The following is a 24586-nucleotide window of genomic DNA, read 5'->3' as shown; positions in this document are numbered from 1 at the left end:
GATGTTTTTTCCTTGTTTCTGTCGATCAAACCACATTCGGAGGATTAAACTTGACACGGAAATCCTGTTTGCAGCTTAACACAAGTGATGTGGGAGAAGGTGCTCTGCTCAGAGGAGACCAGGGGGCTATTGAACAAAACTAGAATAAAGGAATCCAGGATGAGTAAGAAAGCTTGACTTAGTGTGATCTTAATCAGTTGCACGTTTGCTGAGCTGAGAAGGAGGAGCTCATTTTGCAAATGGAATGTAGAAATGACTTACAAGATGGCTGCTCATTTTTGATCTAAACCTTTATTGAAAATCTATAATTCATGTTATCTGCAATCTTATGTAAATAGTTGTGTGGAGGAAAGCCAACACCACCCGTCACCCCGAGCACACCACCCCAACAGGGAAACGTGGTGGTGTAGCATCATGCTGAGGGGATGCTTCTCTCAGCAGGAAACCAGTCACAACGAGGGAAAGATGGACGCAGACAAGTACAGGACAATCCTTGAAGAGGACATGATGGTCTGCAGAAGACTTGAGTGTTTATCCTGCAGCAGGATGATGACCCTCAACACACAGCCAGAGCTACGAAGGTCACATCAAAGCGGGTTCATGGTTTCCAATGGGTGACCACTTCTGTAATGCTCTGTATTACTATGCACTCACATTCATATATAATAGTATATACAGACTGATATTTACTTATACATATATTTTACATACACTATATTATTTAAATCTCCATCTGGATTCTAAAATAGATTGAATTAGAGTGGATTACATTTTATTTTGTAATATAATACTAAATGATTTTATGCAAGAAGGAAACATGTTTATTTTAATGAAGACTTAAATATGTAACGATCAATGAAAAGATTTAACAAATCCAAATGACAGACGAGTGAACAGGAAAACACACAGGAAGCAGCTAAACAGCTCGTTCTAAAGTGGGCGGGGCTTAACCCTAACCAGCTGATATGTCTGCAGACATTTCAGAGTTTTATCAACAAAAAAGCTTTTTTCTGTTGCCGTTTGGTTCATTAAAAAAAAACAGTAGATGAAAATGATTTTGGAAGTTGATCGATCAGCTGATCAGCTCATCCCCAGAACCTCTGTTTGCCGGCGGGTGGAGTCGGCAGCAGCTCGGCTGGAGACGGGAGGACGAAGACGGAGCCAGACGCCTCCACAGAGAAGATGAAGTAGAAGTTGGCGGCCATCATGGCGAGACTCGGCAGGAAGGAGAGGCCGAAGCCGAAGCCCCGGATGCTGCTGCTGAACGCTGCTGCCACCCAGTAAACCAGCCTAGAGACACAAAACAAGCGCACCTTCAATTCAGTGTGGAAACCAGGCTGGAGATGCAAAACAAGCGCACCGTAAATTCAGAATGAATAAAGTAAAGTTTGTATCTCACCGCCCGAGGGCGAAGACAATGGTCAACAGCGGGATGAGCTTCAGCTGATCTTGGGTTAGGTACATCGCCATGACGACCAGCTGCAGGAAGTAGATCAGGAACAAGGAAGCGGAGTCCGAAACGAAGCGCTGATGGACGGTGACTTCGTGGAGCTCCGCCTCCTTGCCCTCGTCATCGAACAGAGGGCGGACGCCTTCCGACCGGAGCCGGCTGACGCCGAGCACCAGCCAACCTGTGGGGAGCGGCATGGTTACCGTGGAAACGGGGTTCAGCCAGGAGGCTGTGGTGCCATACTCACCGAGGACGATGGGGGCGGCGGCGAACACCGAGCAGCGCAGCGTGTAGACGAGCCGGAGGGGGGCGCCGTCCAGCAGCGGGGCGTCAAACGGCAGGAAGACAAACCCGCCCCACACCAGGAGGGGGAAGAAGAGAGCTGAGGTCATCAGGGACACGCCCACCTTCAGGACGTCCCGGCTGGGACAGCCCCGCCCACCTGAGAGAAGACACGCGGGCAACAATGAGACAGTGATGTTTGTGCATTTAACTGGATGAGGACATCAGCCCTTTGAACCTTTATAAAGCTAATGCAGTGTGACGTAACAGCAGCCCTGATTAAATGTTCACCTCAGTAACGTTTTGTGTTTCTTACATCCAATATGAATAAATTGGAACACACACACACACACACACACCATTCGAGGTCAGGTATACCTACACGCGTGAGGGGGCGTGTCCTCGGTCCACTCGTACCTGTAGCCATCTTGGTTGTAGTCCTGAGGGACTTCAGAACCCAGGAAGGGGCTCTTCTCAGACTCCATCTCCCAGAATGCCTCGCTGCCTCTGGGCGGGGACGGGGAGTGGAGGACGGTAACCGCCGGACTGAAGACCTGAGCAGCTTTCTCTGGCAGGTAGTTCCCCCCAGGCTCCGCCCCCTCCTCCCCCCCCTCTCCCCTCTGCCCCCCCCTCCACTCTCCCTCTGCCATCGGCCCCCTCTCACTTTCTGTCCAACTCCTCCGGTCACCTTTACCTGTCTGTCTGTCCCCAGGCCACTGCAGGGTGTCAGGCTCCATCAAAGCCGACCTCACCCCCACCCCTTCCTCCTCCTCCTCCTCCTCCTCTTCCTCCTCCTCCAGCCCCCCACTGTCCTGCATCTTGGTACTTCCTGTTGGGCACTGGGCATCTTCTGTCAGCAGAGACATGTCCGTCTGCCAGAGAGGACAATGGACAGGTGATCAGTTCAACGGAGGAATTTATGATGTATTGATCTCTAATCACATGAAGTTATTCATAACGTTTATATTCACAAATGAATCCGAAGGTGAGCCTGCAGGTAGTGCTAGCCCCGCCCCCTTCTGACTCCAACATGGCAGCCGTGACGTGATCAGATTAAAAGAGACCGAAATCAACACATAGTGATCGATTCATTATAGATAATATTACATATAGATAATAACTCGACAATCAGCAGCCGCCCGGGCGTCACTGATCAGGAAAAATCGATCGAGACAAACTCTTAGAAAAGTGCTAACGAAGTGCTAACAAAGTAGCAAGCTAGCAAAGTAGCATGCTAACAAAGTAGCAAGTTAGCAAAGTAGCAAGCTAACAAAGTTGCAAGCTAGCAAAGTAGCAAGCTAGCAAGCTAGCAAGCTAGCAAGCTAGCAAGCTATCAGTGAAACGGAAAATAAATTAAGCTCACCGTAACGATATGATCTTCTTCTTCTGTTGATGTTGTTTTCGTTCTTTCCGGTTGTGCGGCCCTCCGGAAGTTGAGCTCAGGTGTGTCACTTCAGGTGAGTTAAAGGAAACTTCTCTTAAAGGAAAAGAAGCCGGCTCACATATACTAATACACACACTGAAGTACAAATACTGCGTTGGCACTTAAAAAGTAAATGATCATTAAAATCAGAATAATGAGGCTTTTTAATGTCTATGACATAATATAAATACTGTAGTATTATCAGGAAATGTACACATTGTATTGTAAAAACTGTAGTACTACCAGGTAAATGTAAATAATGTATCATAATAAAATATAAATCACATACAAATCAAACAATCACTACAAGTTCAAATAAAAGTCATTAAATCAAATAAATATAATTTTCATTTACCTTTACTTATATTTGATATCCTCCAACTGAAAGTTATATGTATGTATATGTATGTTATAAATATGTATTTAAGGAATTTGGCATGGTGCATAACATTGGAGAGTAAGACAGTGGGGCAACAGAGAACAAGACAAATAACAAAACGACATATTCAATTAACAAATTTATAATTTAGATCTACAGTATAAAATAGAAGACTATAGGCTAGAAGAATATAAAATTAAAATAAAGTGCACTGGCGAAAAGATAACCATATTCTACACAACTATGTTGTGAAAGGGAGAAACTTAATACTAAAATCAATGTAATAACTCAATGACGAGAGCGAACTACAAGAACCAGTCCCATCTATTTACAACAAAGCATGAAAAAACAATCCATCAAAAGTAATGCACTTAAACCCTCGACAGCACAGCACATTCAAATCTTATTTACATCACAGGGAACCAAATGAAGTATTTAATAAAAACAACACAATGGACAAAATAACAGCTACTGAACACTAAAGAAGTTGACTTATTCAACGATGTTCATTACTGAGATCTGCTAGACAGAAGTCACATGGCCCACTGACCAATCAGAGCGCACGTTACTGCTCTGCTGTACGTTAATGCAGACGTACATGTATCATTAAGAAAAGCTAAAATATCTTTGTGATTGTGTTCAGGGATCAGTAATACTACTGCAGTATGAGTATTATAATACTACTGCAGTATGAGTATTATAATACTACTGCAGTGTGAGTATTATAATACTACTGCAGTATGAGAATTATAATACTACTGCAGTATAGGTATTATGATGGGGGCGCATGAAGTAATGTGATGCGCTGGGAACCGCAAGATTAGTATGAGTACTGTAATACTACCGCAGTATGATTATTATAATACTACTGCAGTATGAGTACTATAATACTACTGCAGTATGAGTGCTACTGTAATACTATGGCAGTATGAGTATTATAATACTCCTGCAGTATGAGTACTATAATACTACTGCAGTATGAGTGCTACTGTAATACTATGGCAGTATGATTATTATAATACTACTGCAGTATGAGTACTATAATACTACTGCAGTATGAGTGCTACTGTAATACTCCTGCAGTATGAGTATTATAATACTCCTGCAGTATGAGTACTATAATACCACTGCAGTATAAGTATTATAATACTACTGCTGTATGAGTACTATAATACTACTGCAGTATGAGTCCTACTACTATAATATAGTACTGCAGTATTGCAGTTTATCAATGAGAGACACACAGTGTGACGTCACTCTGATCAGTTATCGATCACTTTCACAGTTTGGGGTCTTTGTGATTCCGTTATAAGGCGGGAGATGTGTCTGGTTTCCACACCAACGCCCTCTGAGGCGGGCGGGGTCCGCGCTTGGTGGTGCCACGTCACACAGCACTGCGTTGTACTGTCTGCTGTAAACGGCGGGCGGGGTTAATCTAACCCCCTGTTCATCAACCACGTGACCCCAAACAGCTCACCGATTGCTTGCTGAGGATCACGTGACACGTTGAGACGTTGTCATAGAGACCGACCCCACCGACGTCATCCTCTTCGCTGTCCCGGTGTGGAAACAAGCGCTCTCTTGCAGCTGCTAAAGGGCGGGACTTTTAGTGCGTGCGGTGAGAAGATTGGCCGATGGCAGTGACAGTGGGCTGAGCTCTGATTGGGTAGAAGTAGAGTGCGGTTCTGTCTGTCACAGAGACTCCCCGCCCCCGAAAGGGGCTCAGACTGCGGACTACTCCGAGACGAGGAACCCAAAGCTCTCGGATTATTACCGGTTAATTATTGATCAGTTAGAAATCGTGTTTTGGCTCAGGTGATCGATCAGGTGTGATCGGCTCGGTTCTTTGGTGGGAATGTCCCGACTGCTGGAGAGCAGGAGACAGGACAGGATGAAGGAAATCAACCTGAAGGTGAGCAAAGAAAGAAACGGTACCCACGGGCGCGTGCACACCGACTTTAATGATCGATAGTGATGCGTATCGATGAGCTGTGTGCGATCAGTCGGTCAACCGGGGGATCGATTGGAAACCGATGTGCGTGTCTCACTTTGTTCCGCTTTGTTCCTCTCGGTCCGTTACTACAGATGTCGGAGGCTTATCGATACGATCGATCGGTGCTCGGTGACCGGCGATCAGCTGATCGATCGATGATCATGATCATGTTCATGTCAGAAGGAGTTTGTGAGTGAAAACACTGAAGAAGTTCAACAGCTCAAAAAACGGAAACGGACACTTTTTTTATGCTCCCGTTTAACTGGAAACCGCGTTTTTAAATAAATATACACGTGCGTGTATCTATGCGTGTTTCTTTCTATATACGGCGGGGAGCTTGCGTGTGCGCGTGAACGTGTGCGTAATAACAGTGGACACGCGGACTTTCCCGGTGTGTCCGTGTGTCCGTTAGCATCTCGTGGCCGCTTTGTCCTGCAGGAGGAAACGAGCGGGGCGGGGGGAGGGGCGCGCACTCGCGCACGCGTGTTCGTGGGTGCTCATACAGGAAGTGTCGTTCAGGAGTGAAGGTGGATGTTTGACCTTTGACCTGTTAACTATAAACAAACGGACTGTAGAATGAAGAGACATAGAGACATAATGACAGATACATAGAGAGACATAGAGAGACATAGAGACATAATGACAGATACATAGAGAGACATAGAGAGACATAGAGACAGAGACATAGAGACATAATGACAGATACATAGAGAGACATACATAAATACAGATACATAGAGACATAATGACAGATACATAGAGAGACATACATAAATACAGAGACATAGAGACATAATGACAGATACATAGAGAGACATACATAAATACAGAGACATAAATACAGAGACATAGAGAGACGCAGATATAGAGAGAGAGACATAGAGAGACATACATAAATATAGAGACAGAGAAATGGAGACATAATAACAGATACATAGAGAGACACAGAGACATAAAGAGACATACATAAATACAGAGACATAGAGACAGACAGATAAATAAATACTGAGACATGGAGATAGAGACATATAGAGAGAGAGAGAGAGAGAGACAGACATAAAGTGAGACAGAGAGCACCCAATCCCATCACCATGGTACCACAATACAGATTTATAACATCACACCTCACAGTGTCCTCATCCACAACATTTGTCTTCACTGTGCGTCCTCGTCCTGTGGACGCCTGCATGGTGTTCATACTCTAGCCTTCAGATTCAGAAGAAACATGAAACAATAACTAGAACATGATCAGTGGAGGCCCCTCCTCTCCGTGGTTTCTCCACCTCCTGCCCCTCCACATGGAATCCAGCCCAGGAAGAGAGTCCACTGCAGGTGTGTCCGTCAGTCCAGGACCTCATTATGAGCCCGAGTCCTCCTCCATACTGGACCCAGAGTTCTCCTCCAGAGTCCTCCTTATACTAGTCCCAGAGTCCTCCTCCATACTGGACCCAGAGTCCTCCTTATACTAGTCCCAGAGTCCTCCTCCATACTGGACCCAGAGTACTCCTCCATACTGGACCCAAAGTCCCCCTCCCTACTGGACCCAGAGTCCCAGAGGACACCACAGTAACCTGAGAGACTACCTTCATGTAGCGAGATACCTCTTCACCGTTTTCCATCACGAGGTCCTCATCTTCTACGTTTAAATCTGACCACAGAGCCCCGAATGCACACTGCAGCCCCCCCCCCCCCCCCCACTGCCAGGCTGCAGCCCCCCCACTGCTGGCAGCGGTATCTAGAAGCTGTGCTTCCTCGTTAGCTCCATCAGCTTCATGGTGTTGTGTAGCCACCTCCTCTTCATCCCTAATATCTTCATCTTCGTCCCCCCCTTCCTACAGAAATAATAGAACATTAACATCAACATCAATAACCCTCAATCATCTCTGGAGGTCATGATTCAGAGGATCGCCTCCATCCCGCCAGCCAATCACAGATGGAGCAGGCAATGATGTCACAATTGTTCAGTTTCCCAAGCTGCTAGCTGGAGCCACACAGCTACACAGTGTCAGTGTGACAGACATCAGATCTAAAGGTGTAAACTGGTTTCAGGTCAGCTACCTGTTGCTTTGTGGGATGCTGCTGCCCCCCCCCCCCCTCCCCGTCTCATGACCCCCCCTCAGACAGAGGTCTCTTTATCTCTCTCCATCACTGAGCCCTTTATTTATTCATCAGCTGATTGCTGACTGTCACCAGGTCATTGAACCGTAATATGAGTCGCTTTACGGATCGCAGTCTTAAATACGACTTAAGATAAAACCTTGAAATATTATTTCTAAAATACAACCGCATTATAAAATGTAACTACTTTTTTTTTTATAATCACAATTTCCACATGAACAGATTCCATTACGTAACTGTGAGAGTTAAAACCTGCGTCACACATAAATAGACACACACACACTTCCTCTTCCTGCCCCTCCCAGTTCAGAGAAGAAGTTCATGTTGAAAACAGTCAGAACAGAAGAGAAGAGAGAGAGAGAGAATATGGTCACTTCCTGTTAACAACAAGATGGTGTCGGACTGGACCATGATCTTCTGGCTTTTAATCAGCGCAAAGTGTCTCCACTCCGGCGTATGTGGGTTACTAATGTGGAGCTCATGAAAACACATGGTCTTATATTACCCACAGTGCACCCTGTGTGCTTCCTGGCCTGTAAACCCAGGATGTGTAACCAGTCGCTTCAGGCTGGGTTGGAACAGTCCTTTCCTTCACCATTCAATTCCTTGCGTCTGCAATATTTAAATAGACGCGTCATTGGTCCGTTCAGGAGAAGTAAGGATCATGACGTAGAAGCGCAGGTCATGTGAGTAACCGTCGACTCGTGTATGTTAACAAAGTTTTACACACAGGTCAAGGAAAGGTGGTTAGGAGTAGATGTTAGGAGGTCATTTCTGGACTACTTTAATCCAATCTCCCATGAGGCCTTGCTGCTGCCACTTACCTGCAGTATGAGTCTATTATTCAGCACTGAGTGACCCTGAGCAAGTCATCCGAGTTGGCCAATCGGATCGCAGCTCTGAGGCGCACCACGTGAACAACAGTGTCCACTGAACCTCGCTCGCGATTGGTCGACGCGGCAACAAAAGCCAATTGGCTCCTCCGGGCGGACCACGTGACCGCGTTTGGACCGACCGGACATCCCCCGGCAGGCGTGAGCTGGTGAATGTGTTGCCGCAGCAACGTCACCATGTGTGTCTGCCCCCAGAACAAGGAGAAGGTGCGTCTGAAGGAGCGGGAAAAGGAGGCGCGTGAGAGGGAGGCGCGGACCAGCAACGGTCACCTCTTCACCTCCCTGACTGTGTCCTCTACCACGCTGTGCTCCTCCTGCAGCCGCAGCATCACAGCCAAGGAGGCGCTGAGCTGCCCAGGTACTAGTACACCTGAGTGTCATTTAGTTATATATATATATATATATATACCCTGATCACAGGAGCTACGTACACAGTGACACCCACAGTGAGCAGTATTCACCCATTCACACCCGATGACAGGAGCTACGTACACAGTGACACCCACAGTGAGCAGTATTCACCCATTCACACCCTATGACAGGAGCTACGTACACAGTGACACCCACAGTGAGCAGTATTCACCCATTCACACCCTATGACAGGAGCTACGTACACAGTGACACCCACAGTGAGCAGTATTCACCCATTCACACCCGATGACAGGAGCTACGTACACAGTGACACCCACAGTGAGCAGAATTCACCCATTCACACCCGATGACATGAGCTACGTACACAGTGACACCCACAGTGAGCAGAATTCACCCATTCACACCCGATGACAGGAGCTACGTACAGTGACACCCACAGTGAGCAGTATTCACCCATTCACACCCGATGACAGGAGCTACGTACAGTGACACCCACAGTGAGCAGTATTCACCCATTCACACCCTGATCACAGGAGCTACGTACACAGTGACACCCACAGTGAGCAGAATTCACCCATTCACACCCGATGACAGGAGCTACGTACACAGTGACACCCACAGTGAGCAGTATTCACCCATTCACACCCTGATCACAGGAGCTACGTACACAGTGACACCCACAGTGAGCAGTATTCACCCATTCACACCCGATGACAGGAGCTACGTACACAGTGACACCCACAGTGAGCAGTATTCACCCATTCACACCCTGATGACAGGCCAATCATCTGAATGGAAGAAGACAATGGCTTCCACTCACAGCTGTGTGTGTGTGTGTGTAACAGATGGTGTGTAATCTGCTCACAACGAACAGATGTACATCTTCAGATTTTCAGATTAACACACAACAATGTCCTGCAATATGATTGGCTGCTGAGGTCAAACCCTGAGAACTAGGTTGAGGGTTCACGTGTGTTGTGTGTGTGTGTGTGTGTGTGTGCGTTTGTGTCTGGGTGTCTGTCTATGTGGACGTGTATCTGTGTTTAATGTGTGTTCTTCCTCTCCTTCTCTTGGGCGGTTTTCAGGAATGTGGACTTTAGATTTCTGCAGGAAGTTCTTTGAGATCCTTAAAGAGGTTTTTTTTTAGGTGGGCTAGTGTAGGTTCTATGGGTCCTTTAGGTGGACTTCATGTCTTAGTGTCTTCTACAGCAGGACTATTTGATATTTGTGTAGATACACTATATAACCTGAACAATGAATATGTGAATTAAACAAATAATACAACACCTGTCTCTCTCTCCCTGTGTGCTTGTCTCTCTCTTAGCATGTAACGTCACCATCCATAACCGCTGCAGAGACAGCCTGGCCAGCTGTGCCAAGATGAAGCAACGGGTAAGAACTGTCTCACTGTCTTCACTGGGTACCTGCCTGTCTGTCTGTTCTGATCAACTGTGTTCACTGGGTACCGGCCTGTCTGTCTGTTCTGATCAACTGTGTTCACTGGGTACCGGCCTGTCTGTCTGTTCTGATCAACTGTGTTCACTGGGTACCGGCCTGTCTGTCTGTTCTCATTAACTGTCTCACTGTGTTCACTGGGTACCGGCCTGTCTGTCTGTTCTGATCAACTGTCTTCACTGGGTACCGGCCTGTCTGTCTGTTCTGATCAACTGTGTTCACTGGGTACCGGCCTGTCTGTCTGTTCTCATTAACTGTCTCACTGTGTTCACTGGGTACCGGCCTGTCTGTCTGTTCTGATCAACTGTCTCACTGTCTTCACTGGGTACCTGCCTGTCTATCTGTTCTGATCAACTGTCTCACTGTGTTCACTGGGTACCTGCCTGTCTGTCTGTTCTGATCAACTGTCTCACTGTGTTCACTGGGTACCGGCCTGTCTGTCTGTTCTGATCAACTGTCTCACTGTCTTCACTGGGTACCGGCCTGTCTGTCTGTTCTGATCAACTGTCTCACTGTCTTCACTGGGTACCTGCCTGTCTGTCTGTTCTGATCAACTGTCTCTCTCCAAAAGCAACAGAAACTGACGCTGTCGAGGAACAGTTCAGCTCTGCAGACTGTCACCATGCGCAACAAAAGTGAGTTGACCAGTCCGTTCTTCTACCTGTCTGTCTGTCCGTCTGCCTCCCTATCCTTCTGTCTGTCTTGCATAGAAGGACACTATCCAGTTGCATTGTGGGAATCTTAGTACCCAGAGTCCTTGTCATGATTGTAATGTTCATTCTGTTCTGTGGAGTTCAGGTGTGTTCCTTGGTTCTTTTAAATCACATTAGAAGAAGAGCTCTTCTTCTCGGCTGGTTGTAACCAACGATGATGATGATGACGATGACGATGCCTTGTGTTCTTTGTTCAGCTCCAATGATGAAGGAGCGTCCGAGCTCGGCCATCTATCCCTCCGACAGCCTCCGCCAGTCGCTGCTCGGCTCGCGGCGCGTCCGCTCCGGCCTCTCGCTCGCCAAGAGCGTCTCCACCAATAACATCGCAGGGTGAGCCCTGCTGCCCTCTCATTGGCTGGCGCATGTTCTTGCATGCATATTCATTACTATGTTGGACATTAGGCCCAGACTATTTGATTATTGTTTATTACCATATCTGTGATGAAGGGATAATCACACAAATCATTTGAAGCTTGTCTGTCTTTGACCCTTTTGTCTCTCGTGGGTCTGTCTCTCAGGATGAGTGAGGACTCCGTGGGTCTCAGGCGGATTCTGTCTCAATCCACCGAGTCTTTGAACTTTAGGAGTCGGACTTTGTCCATGGAGTCTTTGACTGATGACGGTCTGTATCATCAACGACTATTATTATTGCTATTGTTATTACCTCGACTATTTGTATTATTATTATTATTGTAGCTTGAAGAGCTGCAGACGGAACACCTCTGAAGGTGTCCCTCTGTTGTGTGTCCCTGTGGGTGTAGCTGAGTGGTGGTGGAGCCCCCTGCTGGAGGAGCTGCAGGAGGACGGGCGCTGCGTGCAGGCGGACAGCTGGAGCCTCGTGGTGGAGCCGAGCTTCCTTCAGACACTTCACAAAGACCTGATCAAGAAGCAAGACGTCATCTACGGTACTGATTACACGCAGTACACGCAGTACACGTACCTGTGTGTTTATACACATGACTCACAGCAGGCTCCGCCCCCTCAGAGCTTATCCAGACTGAGTTCCACCACGTGCGCACCCTGCGCATCATGGAGGGCGTGTACCGACGGGCCATGCTGGAGGAGGTGCAGCTCGAGGCGGCCGTGGTCCACACCATCTTCCCGTGTCTGGACCAGCTGACGGAGTGGCACTCCAACTTCCTGTCCCTGCTGCTCCAACGCAGGAGGGAGGGGCTGATGGAGGGTAGCTCCACCAACTTCACCGTGCGCTGCATCGGAGACCTGCTGCTCAAACAGGTACCCGGCTTCTGGAGGTAGCAGATGGGTAGCAGGGTTCTATGGGTGAGACGGGCAGCAGGGTCCTGGAGGTGAGACGGGTAGCAGGATTCTGGAGGTGAGACAGGCAGCAGGGTTCTATGGGTGAGACGGGTAGCAGGGTTTTGTAGGTGAGATGGGTAGCAGGGTCCTGGAGGTGAGACAGGTAACATCAACCTGTTGAATGTGTTGTAATCGAGAACTTAAAAAGTTATGAATGAAGAACAGTTCTACACACATAAGAGTGATAAAAGAAGAAGGAATTGGAAACAAGTCCAATCTGATCATTTTCAGTGTTAACTGTGTGTGTGCCTGTGTGTGTGTGTGTGTGTGTGTGTAGTTTTCAGGTCAGCCTGCAGACGACATGAAGAAGCTCTACTCTGAGTTCTGTAGTCGACATCCCAAAGCTGTGAAGCTCTACAAAGACGTTTTAAACCGAGACCGACGGCTGCAGCAGTTCATCAGGGTGAGGACCAGGACCACGAATAGAACCAGAACCAGAACTAGGATCAAGACATGAGTCTGCACCTGGTTTAGTTGAGCTTTAGTTCTAGTTTTAAAGTGGTCTGACCTGGGACCCGTATTGACCCTGATTCTGTCCATCCCATAATGCTCAGCGGGCCTGTCGTGGTCCTCTGCTGCGTCGTCATGGCGTCCAGGAATGCATCCTGCTGGTGACTCAGCGCATCACCAAGTACCCCGTCCTAATCCAGCGGATTCTTGACAACACCAAAGGTACCAGTGACCTCTGACCTCTCATGACCTTTAATGAGACCTGACCTCTAATACCGTTAATAAACTCTGACCTTTCATAACCTTTGACCTGTAGTTATCTTTCATGATCCCTGAACTTTCCCTGAACTTCTGACCTGATAACCTCTGACCCCGTGTCCTGTGACCAGGTAATGAAGAGGAGGCGCAAGCTTTGAAGCGGGCCCTACTTCTCCTGAAGGAGCTGATCAGCTCGGTGGACCAGGAGGTGCTGGAGCTGGACCGGACCAGGAGGCTGCAGGAAATCCAAGCCCGTCTGGACCCACGTGCCGAGGCGGAGGTCATCGGGGGAGGAGTCTTCAGAGGAGGAGAGCTACTAAGGAGGAGGCTCCTCCACGAGGGGACACTCCTCTGGAAGGTCCAGGGCTCCAGGATGAAAGGTAGAGGAGGGTGATGTCACCAGGAGCTGCTGTGACGTCACCAGGAGCTGACCCCTCTCTGTGTGCTTTGTCCCTAGATGTCCAGGTCCTGCTAATGTCGGACATCTTGGTTTTCCTCCAGGAGAAAGATCAGAAGTTCACCTTTGCATCTCTGGTGAGTCACGCCTGTCCGTCTACTGGTCTCTACGTCTACCTGTCCCTCAACCCGACTGTCTACCTGACCATGTGCCTGTCTGTCTCTCAGGACAAGTCTCCAGTGTTGTCCCTGAACAACCTAATTGTGAGAGACATAGCCAATCAGGAGCGAGGGATGTACCTCATCAGCTCCTCAACTCCTCCTGTGATGTACGAGCTTCATGCTTCATCCAAAGAGGACCGGAGGACCTGGATGAGCCGGATCCAGCAGACTGCTCTCAGGTCAGCACCTCAGATCAGAGTACATCAGAGTACTTTAGAGAACATCAGAGTACTTTAGAGAACATCAGAGTACTCAAGGGTAGCAGTGTCCAGTGACCCCCCCCCAGAAGTCTGGAATTCCATTACTTTGTGTTCTTTTTGTCCCTTTATGTGTGCATGGACATATGCCCCCCCCCCCTCTAATGTGTACATGTGTCTTTCTGCAGTTGTCCGTCTAGAGACGAGTTTCCGCTTATCGAGACGGAAGATAAAGCTTTACTGAGAAGACTCAGAGGTACAACACCTCCTCCACTACACCTCCCACTGCACCTCCTCCACTACACCTCCCACTGCACCTCCTCCACTACATCTACAATTGCACCTCCTCCACTACACCTACTACTGCACCTCCTCCACTACACCCCCACTGCACCTCCTCCACTACACCTCCCACTGCACCTCCTCCACTACACCTACTACTGCACCTCCTCCACTACACCCCCACTGCACCTCCTCCACTACACCTACTACTGCACCTCCTCCACTACACCTCCCACTGCACCTCCTCCACTACACCTCCCACTGCACCTCCTCCACTACACCTACTACTACACCTCCCACTGCACCTCCTCCACTACACCTACTACTACACCTCCCACTGCACCTCCTCCACTACACCTACTACTGCACCTCCTCCACTGCACCTCCCACTGCACCTCCTCCACTACACCTCCCACTGCACCTCCTCCACTACACCTCCCACTGCACCTCCTCCACTACACCCCCACTGCACCTCCTCCACTACACCTCCCACTGCACCTCCTCCACTACATCTACAACTGCACCTCCTCCACTACACCTACTACTGCACCTCCTCCACTACACCCCCACTGCACCTCCTCCACTACACCTACTACTGCACCTCCTCCACTACACCTCCCACTGCACCTCCTCCACTACACCTACTACTGCACCTCCTCCACTACACCTCCCACTGCACCTCCTCCACTACACCTCCCACTGCACCTCCTCCACTACACCTACTACTACACCTCCCACTGCACCTCCTCCACTACACCGACTACTACACCTCCCACTGCACCTCCTCCACTACACCTCCCACTGCACCTCCTCTACTACACCTCCCACTGCACCTCCTCCACTACACCTACTACTACACCTCCCACTGCACCTCCTCCACTACACCTCCCACTGCACCTCCTCTACTACACCTCCCACTGCACTTCCTCCACTACACCTCTAAAAATAGTAATTGAGATCTAATTGAACATTCCTCCCCACCTCCTCCCCCGCCCCCAAGCTGACATCCAGCAGAAGGACAGGGAGGTGCTGGAGCTCCTGCAGGAACGGGTGACCCTGTTCTCTGACCTGGTGGAGGCAACAGGAAGAGGAGGAGGAGATGAAGAAGGAGGCGTAGAGCTCAACACCTCCGCCTCCTGCAGAAACTTGTTCAGGGCGGACACTCCTTACGCTCCTCAGGCCGAGCCGCTCCTCATCTCCTCCATCACCGAAGGTGTGTCTTCATATTTGTATTCATATTAAAACGACATATTTAGATTGTTGTGTTAATATAATTCTTCTTCTCTAGTGGATAAACTGACTGAACTGCTGCTGAACACCAGCATCAACAAGTCCTCCGTAACCAACGGCAACCAGGAGCTCAGCAGTGAGTCGGCGTCGCCTAGGAAACCGTAATCAGTTTATGACAGAACCAATATTAATTAAATAAATGATCCTTTACAGCCGTAAAATAACTCATATTAATATTATTACGAATAAGTGTGACCATGATAATTGATTCATTGTTTGACTGTTAATTAATGCATCATTAATTGATCCTTCAGATGGAGACTCTGGTTCCCTGAATGGATCATTTGATTCTAACAGCTCATCAAAGGTGAATCAAATATGAAAACAAAGGAAGATTTTAATAAATTAAGCTCCTTTTTAAATGTATTACAAAAGATATATATATATATATATATATATATATATATTTGTCTAGGACTATTAGATGTCAATTTATCTTATTCTGTTTCTCCTTCAGGACAGAAACGGTAACCAGCTGCAGGAGCGGTCCATGAACGAGGTAACGACCACTTCCTGTCTCACTATTGTCATGTGACAGAGAAACAAAGCCTGATATCATGGCTTTATGCAGATAGTTATTGGTCAATTAAACATCTTTGTCTAGCTGGATAGACATGTGTATGTAATTGTATTATGACACAATCTCCCCCCATGTGATCATGTTGGAGGTGGAACACGTTGAGCTACGTCTCTTCCTGTTGTCCTCGTGCACTTTGCTCTCAAATCTCCATCATGTGACGTGTGTCAAGTGCCAACAATGTCCCACGTTCAGCAGGACGTTTCCACACCGCTGTCCATTAGGGACACAGTGGTGGTCCTCTGCAGGTTTACATGGAAGTAGCCTAGCAGCTAGCTTAGCCTAGCAGCTAGCTTAGCTGTCTGTTGGACACGAGGAGGACTTTCTCTGCTCAGTTGTCCTGTTTGTTTTAAAGTTCTCTCCATCTTCAGGGACCATCTGGTCTCTGCATCTAACTGACTGCAGCACGCGGCGCTTCAGGGGTCAGGGGTCAACGCACACCGGAAGGAAACAAAGCTGCGTTAGATCAAGCGTCTTATTGTGACGGCCCTATTTAATACTAATAATAGGATCTGCTGTCTAGTGGCTGAGCACATGAACGCTGTCCAATCAGAGCAGTCATTAACATGTGACATCTGTCTTCTCCGCAGGAGGTCCGTCAGCGATTGGTCGGTCTGAGCACGCAGCTTCACGCCCTGCAGGTGAGGAACCTATTGAGTCCTGATAGTGATGTCCCGTGAATCAAGAGACTTGCTACTCGCTAACCTTTCTGCTGACATTTTGGTGAAAGGTCACCTTTGTGCACGCAGTAGAAGTAGAAGTAGAAACGAGTCGGCGCGTTGTGCGTCTCGTGGGTCCCTCACACCTTCCTCTACGATGTGCGCTTGATGAACTTCAGCTGCTCGTGTTTTCTGGCGGTCAGAGACGCTGAAGGACTGTACTCCCGGGGGCTCCAACAGCAGCTCTCTGCTGCAGCCAGCTACAGGGCCAAAGCCCCCACTTCATCAACGACCTCCGCATTGTGCTGATCCGCTGTCTCTGGCGTTTACCAACGTCTTTAACATCTCACTGGAGACCTGCTTCAAGGCCTCCACCCTCATCCCCGTCGCCCTGACCTCTGTGGCCATAAAGTCTTTTGAACGGATAGTCCTGTCCCGCCTGAAGACCCTCCTGGACCCCCTGCAGTTCACCAACAGGTCCCCCCCCCCCCCCCCCCGCGGTCCATCAGGACGCCACACAAACAGTTCATCACTTGATGTAACGTCTGATTCTGATTCCTCCACAGGCTGCTGTGATTCGTCAGGACTCCATCCTGGAACTATCAATCGGAACAGACCCCGCCCCCTCGTCTACCACAGGCCCCGCCCCCCGCCTCTCACGGTCAATGTCGCGGGACACGGGGCTGGACTCGGGCGGGGAGGCGGTGTTGCTGCGGAGGCAGGTGGAGCTGCTGCAGGAGGAAGTGACACGGCTACGCAGGAGGGGGGAGGTGCCAACTAGGGAGGGGGCAGAGACAGAAGGCAAGAAGAGGGGCAATGGCGACATCAATAATGTCAACAAGGGAGACCAGGTGAGTCAGAATGAAGTATAAATACTGGTTTAATGAAGCCCCGCCTGGCAACAAGCTAAGCTACAATGTCCGTGTCAGCAGGGGAGCAGGAGGCGTGGCAGCAGAGAGCTGGAGCTCCGCCCCCTCGCACCACTGGCCAGCCAGGATCCCGTGGACCAATTAGACGGCGAGGCAGGAAGCGAGGAGGAAGTCATGAGGATCTCTCCTCGCTCCGACAGCCCGAGAGGTTTGACCGATCTATATTGATTTACATATTGATTTGTAATAACAATGACGATATTATGTTCAATAAATGTGATGATGTTATATGACCATATATGAAAGAAATATTATCTCGTTATGCGTTTCCACTGTAACTTGTGACCTCTGACCCTTCAGATTTGCAGGACATTCCAGAGGAGAGCGAGTGTGGAGCCGACCCCAGTTAACGCGTTGCCGATGACCTCAGGGACTCGCTGATGATGTCACTGTGATGTCACCGGGGCACAAATCGCTGTCAGACTTTTGTTGTGAAAGCTGGAGATGACGTAATTTCCTGTCTTACAGAAGCTTTTAAGACCAAATGGGACTTCTGAATTGCAGCTGTCGTACTTTTGACTTGAAGTCTTTTCTGAATGTTGCTGTTAGGTTAGAAACAGGAAGTATAACCGTGGGACCTGTTTACATCATCACGTCAGCTGTAGCCCTGCCCGGACCCATGGGGGGGGGGGGGGGGGGTTTATACCATGTCATTGGACTTGTTTTATCTGTCGCTGAGACACATTAATAGTCACCACACTACATTACCCACAAGGCCTTTGGAAATCAACAACCTGCTGTGTTCGGTTGTACTATAATGTCTCTTCTTGTGAGAATCAAACCGTGTAAACTGTATTTATATGGTAATTTAATGCTCTACGTAGTTTATCATTAGAAACATTATGTAGGATTTTTATATCAAATAGTCAAAGAGATGAAAATCTGTTATCTGTCATTTGTGAAACCAAAAAAAAAAGAATTTGACTTAGGAACAATGGTTGGCCGCAAGCCAGAATTTATAAGTTTACAGAAATCTTCTTCATGAAGTTTTTAAAGGATCTCTGAGAAAAGGTGACTTTGTCCCAGGAAGAGGGGATACTTTTGACTCGTAGCTCAGTGGTATTTTTGGGAAAAAAACAAAGGTTTGCTGCCTGACTGAAGCATGAGATCATGTTAGCATGTTAGCATGTTAGCTTGGCTGTTTCTTTTATACTTGTATAGAACCTGATCATAAATTGTCTTATTGATTGGTTGGTTTTAACCAATCCGCTTGTTAGAGGATGTTTTTACCTGCTAAAGATGGTCATTGCGTCCGTGTGATGGTAAATGTTGTTCATTGACGAAAGGGCTTCCTCTTTTGATCCAGAGTGCCATTATGTCCCAGGATGCATTGCACTCGAGCTTCTGACGGCCATATCCTGGAAGCAGCTTCTCTGGTGCAACTCTGGTTCCAATAAATACCAACACCAGACCGTCCTCGTCCAGAGCCTCATTGTCCACGGCGTCCTCCACCAGAGCCTCATTGACCACGGCGTCCTCGTCCAGAGCCTCATTGACCACAGCGTCCTCGTCCATAACGTTCCCTTTAACCACCAGTGGTTGAACTGCAGAGCAGAACTTTATTGACAATGTTAACCAAGTTTTTTTTTTTAAAGGTTCAAAATCTTCAGATTTTTTACAAACATTTTCCGCTGGATTTGATATTAGATGGTCGCCATGGATACAGTAACCACGGAGAACGCCGCCTTCACTGCAAAGCTGCTGCTGCTGCTGCTGATGTCAGTGCGAAGGATGACAGGTGGCTGTCTCACTGCTGCCAGCTTTCAAACCACAGACTGAACACTCAATGGTTAAATAGAGGTTTAGAGACCACATGATGCAAAACACATTCAAGCATTCCTAAAACTCACAGAGAACGAATGTTTGAAGGAGGAATGAACATGACATGTTTATTTATCTCTTGAGAAGCCACCTTGTATTTTTTACACATTTATATTTCATCAGGAGAAATAATTTGTTCTCACTGTTTAGTGAAATGAATACAACCTTCTTTTAAGTATATTTCTATGTTTCAGGTGTTCTGGTGTCACATGATCCTTCAAATTGCAACTGATCATGAATTGAATAACTAAGGCTTTTATTGTGAAGGTTGATGAATCCCTGACTTTTAAAGACCAGCAGTCTGAAGTCCACACTGATCTGGAATCAGAGGTTTCTTATTGTAAAGTCATTTTTAACAGTAAAAACGTTCTAATGAAGTGTTTGTACAAAGATTTAATCTAAAAATCGGAATATGATGGTGGTTGTAAGTTTATTGTTGTGTGCTTATTATAAATCTAATCAGCTAGACAAAATGTGATGATGTTTTTATTCATGGAGATTAACATCATTAAATCATTTCGATTTGCAGTTTTTTTTCAATCTTATATTAAATAAATTTGGATGAAATTGCACTTTCTGGTTTCTGGTTCTTCTGAGTTTGTTACCTTACGGTTTAAATGCACTTATTGTAAATCGCTTTGGATAAAAGCACATGGCCTATTGAATACACTTTTAATTTGAAAGGACATTTTTCGTCACTTCTGGTGGAGGGAATTTAACCCGGAAGCGGGTGTTGTCGTCGCTTGGGAGTTGGCTGGACGAGGAAGCGCCGAATCGGAGATTAAGGACCAGAACCAACACCGAGAAAGAGGCCTGAAAGTGCGACCAGAACCGGAACCAGAGCCCCGAGTCCACGTTCCGCTTCAGACCGACACCGAGCCGCAGCTTGTGTAGCTTCTCCCAGTTTAAAAGTGAGCCAACAGCCCCCTTAGCTTGCTAGCAGCTAGTTACCCTGCTAACGGGGAAGTGACTGGGACGGGTGAAGTCGGGCACAGGTGTGTTTTTTCCTGAGGACTAGGACAGGTGAGGCTAATCCCTCCGGAACATGTCCACCGGTGTCCGTTAGCTTCGACCTCTAGCTGGCATGCTAACAGGGCGGTGGTCCGCTGTTAGCGTCCGGAGCTAACGTGCTAATTAGAACGACATCACGTCACCCTGACGTGTTTAGAGGAATAAGGCGTGTAAAGATATGTTTACTATGCATTGAATCCATACGTTTCACAAATGTAACACAATCCGTTCATCTTCTTAAATGTTATTAGATCAGGGCTGTCGACAGATTCCAAAAAAGTTAACTAACGTAATTTATCGCACATTTTGAAATTCCTTAATCACGATTGAAAGTTAATTAAACTAAATCTTATTTAAAGTGTAAACACTTTAGAAAGCGTGTGTTTTAGACACTGTTAATTGTATTTTTTTTAACTTATTTTTTTGTTATTATCTGTCATGTCATTTTGTTGACGCTTTTAACCGAGCGATTACATTTTTAACGTATCTCTCACAGTGGGAGCAACATTTTTATCTCTCACTCAGGGACACTTTGACATGGAGCCACTTTCTCTACCCCCCCCCCCCCCCCATGGAGCCACTTTCTCTAATTGATCGAACGGCTGCTTGAACCTCCCTACTGTCCCGTCTATTCTGTGGTTTCTGTGGTAACAGTGACTTCTGCTCAGTGTTCACATTTTAAGTGATGATGTAACATTTCCTCCTGCAGAAGACAACCATGAGTGGAGGACTAAACAGCATCGATGCTGTAAAGAAGAAGATCAAAGTTCTGCAGGAGCAGGCGGAGGAGGCGGATGACCGAGCCGCCAGACTGCAGAAGGAGGTGGAGAAGGAGAAGCGCAGCAGAGAGGAGGTACACACACACACACACACACACACACACACACCTGTCGAGGTCCGGATGGTCTGTCAGGTTGCGTCACATGCAACACATACCTGTGTTGAAAGAGGAATCTGAGCAGTGACGACACCTGACCTCCCTGCTCTGGGTCTTGCAGGCGGAGGCGGAGGTGACGGCTCTCAGTCGCCGCCTGCAGCTCAGTGAGGACACTCTGGAGCGAGCCCAAGGGCAGCTGTCCTCCACCCTCCATAAACTAGACGAGGTGGAGAAGTCAGCCGACGAGAGCGAGAGGTAAGACGCACACGGAGGTTTTGTGGCTCCAACAGGAGCCAAAGGAGACAGATTCCTGAATGTCTCCCTGTCGTCTGCCCTTTCAGAGGTATGAAGGTGATCGAGAACAGAGCTCTGAAGGATGAGGAGAAGATGGAGCTGCTGGAGGTCCAGCTGAGAGAAGCCAAGCTGATTGCTGAGGAGGCCGACCGCAAATATGAGGAGGTACTAAAACGTTACTCTGATGACTAATGTTGGTGTACCGGTACTAGAAAGGTAGCGCAGTCAAACCTCAAGTGCAACACGAGACAAAGCAAGACAGCAAATAAGTCAGCAGAAATATAAACATGCAAAATAAGCTACAGTTTAACTCATGTGGGCCATGTGACCATGAGGTCAGAATGCACACAACATTGTACCAAATAGTGCGCACTTGATGCAATTTTCATTGTTGTTTTTTAATAAAGGGGAGAAATTGCCCTTTAATTATGTGTCCATATCTGATGTAGCCAACCCACATAGCTTTAGGTTTTTTCCACCTCAAACACATCTGTAAAATGATGTAATTCATACTTGTGGATATAACTATATAGTCAGATACAGACAATAGGCCTACATGGCTGTGTATAATCAATGCTATGATTTTACCATGTTGTTTTCATTCATAGGTTAATACTAATATGAATGACATTTGTTAATGTTTTGTTTTATTTATTACTATCATAGATAAATATTCCAGTATCTTATTTGTGGTGTCGTATCGAGAGTATCGTAATATTTTGGCAGGTATAGTATCAAAGTACGCATTTTGGTATCGTGACGACCCTACTGATGCTGATTTTTTTTTAGCAGACTCGTTGACTGATTTCTCTGAAGTTTATATTTTTTTTTTAACGAATGGCTCTGCTATGCTAGTTAGCTAGCTCTCTGCCTACAGAGGGTGGTTAGCTGGATAGTTTGTCACGTTACCTGTAGGCTTAGCCAATAGTGCTCTGTTGATGTACTTATTCTAACGCTCATGTGTTCTAATGTCTACTTGCACATTATTTACTCGGAATTATGGTCCTTCTGTAAAACCGGTGTTTTGCTTGCCAGGTGGCTCGTAAACTGGTGATGGTGGAAGGTGAACTGGAACGAGCTGAAAGCAGAGCTGAGCAGGGCGAGAGGTGTGTAACACACACACACACACCCACACACACCCCCCCCCCTCTTTCTCAGTCTATCCGCTGCTTCTAGTTCTTGTGACGTCACGATTAGACCGATGACGTCACGCTGCCTCCTAACGAGCGCTCTAATCTCTCCACATTGGTCCTTCCTGTGCGTTTCCATGGAAACACGTCTGCTGCTGCTGCTGCATGTCCCGCTGCTTGTCTGTCCACGGTCTAACAGTAAGGTCCACAAGTTGGAGGAGCAGTTGAGGAGCTTTGACCAGTCGCTGAAGACCCTGCAGGCGTCAGAGGACAAGGTACCCTCACCTGCTGTAAATGAGAACCAGAGGAGCTCCTCCTCCTGACCTCTGACCTCTAGTTGCTGCTTCAGCTCCTCCTCCTGCTGCTTTCTGCATGACTTTAACCTGCTGCGCCACTGATGGTTCCACTAAACTTACCTTCTGTAATGTCGCCAAGACGGAACACCAAGCAGAACCACAAAGACCCTCACAAGGTCCCTGAAACAAACTGTATTTGACCTTTGACCTGCAGTAAGAGTCGCGTGTTGGAGGAGGAGTTGAAAACAGTCTTCACTGGTTCAAAGTCTCTGGAGGCCCAGGCTGAGAAGGTAGGAGGAGGAGGAGGAGGTCCACTGGTAGAGCATCAGTGTCGGTCGACTGGCTGGAGTTAAACATTGAGTTAATAATGAACCTCACGCTGTGACTGAGCTGGAGCTCTGACTCTCTCTCCCGCTCTCTCAGTACTCTCATAAGGAGGACCGGTACGAAGAGGAGATCAAGAACCTGAGCAACAAGCTGAAGGAGGTGAGACTAACCCAGGGGCGTCAAACATGCGGCCAAGCACAGCGATGATGTCATCGTTAAATGATGTAACTTCCTGTCTGCAGGCGGAGATCAGAGCCGAAGCTGCAGAGCGTTCAGTGGCCAAACTGGAGCGAACCATCGACGGGCTGGAGGGTGAGTTTCTTCTTCTTCTTGTGATAGAAAAATGAACTGAAGGCTTCATTCATTCATGGGTCCATCTTTTTCATTTCAGATGCTTTGTCTTCGGCCCGAAATTCCAACATGGAGCTTCAGGCAACCTTGAATCAGACCATGGAGGAGCTGAACTCCTGCTGAGTGTCCCCCCCCCCCACGACTCGGTGGCTAAAACATTCCCATCACGAGGACCCCCCCCCCCCCCCCCGTCACACACCCCCGGCCATCTTAATGATTCCTGCTTTCACACATTCCAGTGATTCTTAAAGTCACGATTTGTGTTGCTTTTCTGAAACCTTTTTCTGAAACCCCCCCCCCCCCCCCCCCCCCCGTTGACAGTGCCAACCCCCCCCGTTGACAGTGCCAACCCCCCCCAGTATTATGTGAAGGAGGCCAGTTGAGGAGCTGCTTAGTATACTTGGTCTATAAGGGAGTTTAATTGATTAACAGCCGTGTCCTGGTCAACTAATCATGAACTAATGAAGTGTTTGTCTTAACGGTTTGTCCCCAGCTTTTCTCTTTTTGCCACATTAAAGATCGATTAGCGCCAACGATCAATTGTTTTTGTTCCTGGGGGCGGGGTCTAAGGCAACCAATCCCCACGGGGCATTCTGCTACCTTAGTGGAGGCCCAGGGATCAAAGATGACCTTTGACCTAATGGGTAAATAAAGTTTGGAAATGTTTTTACCTGGAAGCATTGATGTCACAGCTCATTGTAATAAATCATGACAATGTGAGACAGGATTTTATAAAATAAAAGCACGGTCACTGAAATGTAGATCCAAACAGACTCGAGTTTTTATTCATGTCAGACGAACAAACGTCTAATATATTGCATGCT

General features: G+C 47.6%; 3 protein-coding genes across 7 annotated transcripts; 2 read left to right on the top strand and 1 right to left on the bottom strand.

Annotated features, from left to right (window-relative positions):
- Positions 1-118: 118 nt before the first annotated feature.
- Positions 119-3241, bottom strand: tmem79b (transmembrane protein 79b). Its single transcript, XM_037454166.2, has 5 exons — positions 3096-3241; positions 2115-2604; positions 1698-1892; positions 1400-1631; positions 119-1290 (listed from the first exon to the last, which is right to left on the bottom strand). The coding sequence occupies exons 2-5, from the start codon at positions 2596-2598 to the stop codon at positions 1086-1088; spliced, it is 1116 nt and encodes a 371-aa protein (XP_037310063.2). The 5' UTR covers positions 2599-2604; positions 3096-3241; the 3' UTR covers positions 119-1085.
- A 2005-nt stretch (positions 3242-5246) lies between these two features.
- On the top strand, positions 5247-20021 carry arhgef2 (rho/rac guanine nucleotide exchange factor (GEF) 2). 2 transcript variants are annotated; one of them, XM_037454453.2, is made up of 22 exons: positions 5247-5446; positions 8734-8896; positions 10235-10302; positions 10937-11000; positions 11276-11408; positions 11597-11700; positions 11840-11983; positions 12064-12314; positions 12673-12798; positions 12950-13067; positions 13235-13483; positions 13561-13637; positions 13728-13900; positions 14107-14174; positions 15201-15413; positions 15489-15566; positions 15745-15797; positions 15948-15989; positions 16658-16708; positions 17293-17577; positions 17659-17803; positions 17956-20021. In XM_037454453.2, the coding sequence occupies exons 1-22, from the start codon at positions 5390-5392 to the stop codon at positions 18003-18005; spliced, it is 2712 nt and encodes a 903-aa protein (XP_037310350.1). In that variant the 5' UTR covers positions 5247-5389; the 3' UTR covers positions 18006-20021. The 2 variants fall into 2 exon arrangements, with proteins under 2 accessions (XP_037310350.1, XP_037310349.1); XM_037454452.2 differs by having other exon boundaries at positions 17656-17803.
- Positions 20022-20176: 155 nt separating this feature from the next.
- LOC119197561 (tropomyosin alpha-4 chain-like) lies at positions 20177-24523 on the top strand. Of its 4 annotated transcripts, none has more exons than XM_037453978.2 (9): positions 20177-20387; positions 21197-21340; positions 21486-21619; positions 21706-21823; positions 22694-22764; positions 23299-23374; positions 23508-23570; positions 23654-23723; positions 23803-24523. In XM_037453978.2, exons 2-9 carry the CDS (start codon positions 21206-21208, stop codon positions 23883-23885), a joined length of 750 nt encoding a protein of 249 aa, XP_037309875.1. In that variant the 5' UTR covers positions 20177-20387; positions 21197-21205; the 3' UTR covers positions 23886-24523. The 4 variants fall into 4 exon arrangements, with proteins under 4 accessions (XP_037309875.1, XP_037309874.1, XP_037309871.1 ...); XM_037453977.2 differs by having other exon boundaries at positions 20177-20471; XM_037453974.2 differs by having other exon boundaries at positions 20177-20499.
- Positions 24524-24586: the final 63 nt, after the last annotated feature.

Source organism: Pungitius pungitius, chromosome 11 (assembly GCF_949316345.1).
Source record: "Pungitius pungitius chromosome 11, fPunPun2.1, whole genome shotgun sequence".
Lineage (NCBI taxonomy): Eukaryota > Metazoa > Chordata > Actinopteri > Perciformes > Gasterosteidae > Pungitius > Pungitius pungitius.
This window is presented reverse-complemented; position numbering and strand designations above follow the sequence as displayed.

Bases quoted from the DNA above. Each gene is read 5' to 3' on its own strand.
- tmem79b (XM_037454166.2), bottom strand. From the start codon at position 2,598: ATGTCTCTGCTGACAGAAGATGCCCAGTGCCCAACAGGAAGTACCAAG. The intron at 1,893-2,114 runs GTAGGTATACCT...GTCTTCTCTCAG, and splicing joins GGACACGCCCCCTCACGCGT to GTGGGCGGGGCTGTCCCAGC. The intron at 1,632-1,697 runs GTGAGTATGGCA...CGCTCCCCACAG, and splicing joins CGCCGCCCCCATCGTCCTCG to GTTGGCTGGTGCTCGGCGTC.
- arhgef2 (XM_037454452.2), top strand. From the start codon at position 5,390: ATGTCCCGACTGCTGGAGAGCAGGAGACAGGACAGGATGAAGGAAATC. The intron at 13,484-13,560 runs GTAGAGGAGGGT...CTTTGTCCCTAG, and splicing joins CCAGGGCTCCAGGATGAAAG to ATGTCCAGGTCCTGCTAATG. The intron at 15,798-15,947 runs GTGAATCAAATA...TTTCTCCTTCAG, and splicing joins ATTCTAACAGCTCATCAAAG to GACAGAAACGGTAACCAGCT.
- LOC119197561 (XM_037453978.2), top strand. From the start codon at position 21,206: ATGAGTGGAGGACTAAACAGCATCGATGCTGTAAAGAAGAAGATCAAA. The intron at 21,620-21,705 runs GTAAGACGCACA...CTGCCCTTTCAG, and splicing joins TCAGCCGACGAGAGCGAGAG to AGGTATGAAGGTGATCGAGA. The intron at 23,571-23,653 runs GTGAGACTAACC...TCCTGTCTGCAG, and splicing joins TGAGCAACAAGCTGAAGGAG to GCGGAGATCAGAGCCGAAGC.